Source organism: Gopherus flavomarginatus, chromosome 2, assembly GCF_025201925.1.
Source record: "Gopherus flavomarginatus isolate rGopFla2 chromosome 2, rGopFla2.mat.asm, whole genome shotgun sequence".
Classification (NCBI taxonomy): domain Eukaryota; kingdom Metazoa; phylum Chordata; order Testudines; family Testudinidae; genus Gopherus; species Gopherus flavomarginatus.
Genome location: NC_066618.1, coordinates 254,548,338 through 254,551,955, shown reverse-complemented (window position 1 = coordinate 254,551,955; position 3,618 = coordinate 254,548,338). Strand labels below are relative to the sequence as shown.

Genomic DNA, 3,618 nt, shown 5'->3' with positions numbered 1-3,618 from the left:
ACAAATGGGTTTCCCTAACTGTGGAGGGGCGATAGATGGGATGCATATTCCTATTCTGGCACCATTCCACCTGGCATCCAAGTACATTAATCGGAAGGGGTATTTCTCTGTGGTTCTCCAAGTTCTTGTGGATCACTGTGGGCGTTTCACTGACATTTACTCAGGATGGCCTGGAAAGGTGCATGATCCATGCATATTTCGGAACAGTGCCTTATTCAGGAAGCTGCAGGCCGGGACTTTTTTCCCAGACCGCAAGATCACAGTAGGGGACATCAAAATGCCCATTGTGATCCTTGGAGACCCCGCTTACCCCTTAATGCCATGGCTCATGAAACCGTATACAGGGAAGCTTGACAGGAGCAAGGACCGGTTCAACTACAGGCTGAGCCGCTGCAGAATGACTGTGGAGTATGCTTTCGGCCGTTTAAAGGGACGCTGGAGGTGTCTTTATGGGAAGCTAGATTTGGGGGAAAGCAGCATCCCTGCTGTTATATCCGCGTGCTGTACCCTCCATAATATTTGTGAAGGGAAGGGTGAAACATTCAGTGAGGAATGGACCTCCGAGGTTCAACACCTGGAGGCTGAATTTGCACAGCCAGAGAGCAGGGCTACTAGAGAGGCCCAGCACAGGGCTTCAAGGATTAGGGATGCCTTAAGGGAGCAATTTGAGTCTGAAAGCCAACAGTAATGTTTGGTGCTTTGCACGGGTGTGAAGTGCAGTGGTTACAATGATTTGCTGTGCCTGTTTTTCCCTTGGGGTACAGTATTTCTCACTTTCTGCAATAATAAAAAATGTTTTAAAAGCCAAGAAATCTTTTATTCAAAATACAGTACATAACAGGGCAGGGGGGTAGGGTGGTGGACTGTACATTCAGAGGTTTGAATATGTCCTGCCTGGATTGCTGTTCAATGCCTGCTGCACTTCAGGATTAATATGCTGCATTGTGATGGGGGTTGAGTGCATAGGGTAAGGGTTGTAGTTCTCAGGGCTGGTAGGTGAATGTACAGGTGTTGGGAGCAGCTGGTGGTGGTAAGAACCAGGCTGCTGGAGAAAGGTGTTTTGAGCAAACACTGGGGAACAAGGGAGAGAGATTTGGGGGGGGGGGGGGTTTAGCATGGTACTGATCTGCCTGCATGGCTACGAGAGACTGCATACAGTCCGTTTGGCGCGCCATGAGGCTTATCAGCTGCTTTGTGCTTTTCTTGGTAGCCAATTCCTTTCTCCTGCTCTGTGTTTCCCTCCACTCATGCATTTTCTCTCTCCAGTCCTGCAGCCTCTTACTCTCTCTGGTGTACTGATTCATAACTGCTTTGACCAAATCTTCCTTGTTTTTCCTTGGCTTCTTCCTCAAGTTCTGTAGTCTTTGAGCAGGCTGTGATAGGGCTGGAGGATTCAGGGACACTGAAAAAAACAGAAATAGAAACATTTAATACAGAGGCTACGTTGTTTATTATCACAGTGAAGGAGTTTGTAGACTATTTGTAGCATCATTTACACATAGCAAACATAGCACAGAGAGGCCACAGCAGCGAAGACATGGCGAGTACTGGGGTGAGTGTTTCTGCCGCGACTCACCTGGGAAGGGGAACTGCTTGAGTCAGGGCTCACTGGGGTTTCTGTGCATTGGGAAAGCAGAGAGCAGCTGGGGGGGGCCAGCACTGAACACCACCCCCACAATTGCCATAGCAGTTACTCCTCTGGGAAGGGGAACTGCTTGAGTCAGTGCTCACTGGGGTTTCTGTGCATTGGGGAAAGCAGAGAGCAGCTGGGGGGGACCTGCACTGAACACTATCCCTACATTTTCCACAGGATTTTCTACTGCCAGATATATCACGGCTGCGTGTTACCTGGGAAGAGAGGGAGGGTCTTCTACAGCAATGTGGATTCTGCCCTGGTCCCTATGCAGCTTGCCTGTGTGCAGCAATGGTCCCCCCACCCCTCGCAGCACAGTGGCGCGGACGCGTTAGCCTGACTGGGACAAGGACCACGGTTGCTCTCCCTATAAATTTGCGCAAGCACGTTGCCCACGCTCTGGCTAAAACTTTTCAAGAGATTACCGAGGCCGATTACAGAGACGTGATAGACCAAATCAATGGGCTTTTCCACATCTAGGCATGCATGCAGGCACCCATAAGCCCCACCCTCCTCTCCCAAAACAGTTCCATCCTAAAAATAAAATCTGCTTACCGGGAACCCGCTCCTCTGCTTCTTCTTCACTAACAAGTTCCAGCTGCTGTGACTGCCTAGCGTCCTCCTGGCTTGAGAAGAGCTCCTGGCTGCATGCCTCCTGGGACTCCGGGGTGCCTCCCTCCACCCCAGTAGCCTCACTCTCTGCTTCATCTACACCTTCCCCCACTTCTCCCTGCTCTGAACTCTCCATCGTGCTCCTCGGATTGGCAGTGGGGTCACACCCAAGTATGGCATCCAGCTCCTTGTAAAAACGGCAGGTCGTGGGGGCAGCTCCTGAGCGGCGGTTTCCCTCACAGGCTTTGCAGTAGGCACTGCGCAGCTCCTTTACTTTTACCCTGCATTGCAACACGTCCCGTTCATGGCCCCTTAGCAGCAAGGACTTTGATATCTGCCCATAGGTATCATAATTTCTACGGCTGGAGTGCAGCTGTGACTGCACAGTTTCCTCTCCCCAAACACTGATGAGGTCCTGCAGCTCAGAAGTGTTCCATGCTGGGGCTCGTTTGGGGCGTGGAGGCATGGTCACTGATTGATTGATTGATTGATTGCACTCCACACCTGGCTGAGCAAACAGGAAGGGGATTTTTAAAATTCCTGGGGCATTTAAAGGGCGGGTCACCTGAGCCCAGGGCAGTGGAGTGTGAAACGATGAGCAGAGTGGCTGAAAAGGTATGCTGGGATACCTCCTAATACCCTGGAGGCCAATAAAAGCGCTTTTCGTGGCCACACTTGATGACCAGCGCTGCATCACCAGCGCTGGAATCGCTACACTCCAAGCAGACCAGGTGTACAGCCAGCGCTGCAACCAGGGAGTTGCAGCGCTGGCCGTGCTTTGCAAGTGTGGACACAGAGTGAGTTGCAGCGCTGTAACCCCATCACCAGTGCTGCAACTCAGTCTTTCCTCATGTTAATCCTTCCAGCCACTTAACTATGGTTTTGCTCTTCTCTCAGTGTTCAACTCACCATCCACTGAAGTCAGTGAAGACTCCCACTGACTTCAATGGGCATTGGAACGGCCACTGAATATCCTACAACGTATGTCTTTCTAGTACTGAAATATCCAGGGCTAAGCAATATGGTTTTTGATCTAAATATAAAGGGTGAAATCCTGATTTCCCTGAAAGTCAATGGCAAAACTCCCATTGACTTTCATGGGACCAGGATTTCCACCAAGGTGTCAAGAAACAATGTGCAAGAAAAGGTGCATATCTAAAGTTAATTTCAGAATTTCAATAGTAGGCTGAGGTTTTATTTGAGCACTAAATAGTAGTGCTGTGTGGGAACCAGAACTTCTGTGCTGTGGAAAATTTCACAGTTCTGAAATGTTATTCTGTACCAGAATAGTTACCAATGTAAAATGTTTTGTGAAGCAGAAATTTTTGAGAATTCCATTCTGAAAGAATTTAAAATTTCTAAGCTGGCCAGCC

At 49.5% G+C, this 3,618-nt stretch overlaps 1 protein-coding gene across 1 annotated transcript; it reads right to left on the bottom strand.

Moving 5' to 3' along the window:
* Positions 1–848: 848 nt before the first annotated feature.
* LOC127045348 (uncharacterized) lies at positions 849–2,483 on the bottom strand. Its single transcript, XM_050941383.1, has 2 exons — positions 2,189–2,483; positions 849–1,402 (listed from the first exon to the last, which is right to left on the bottom strand). Exons 1-2 carry the CDS (start codon positions 2,379–2,381, stop codon positions 984–986), a joined length of 612 nt encoding a protein of 203 aa, XP_050797340.1. The 5' UTR covers positions 2,382–2,483; the 3' UTR covers positions 849–983.
* Positions 2,484–3,618: the final 1,135 nt, after the last annotated feature.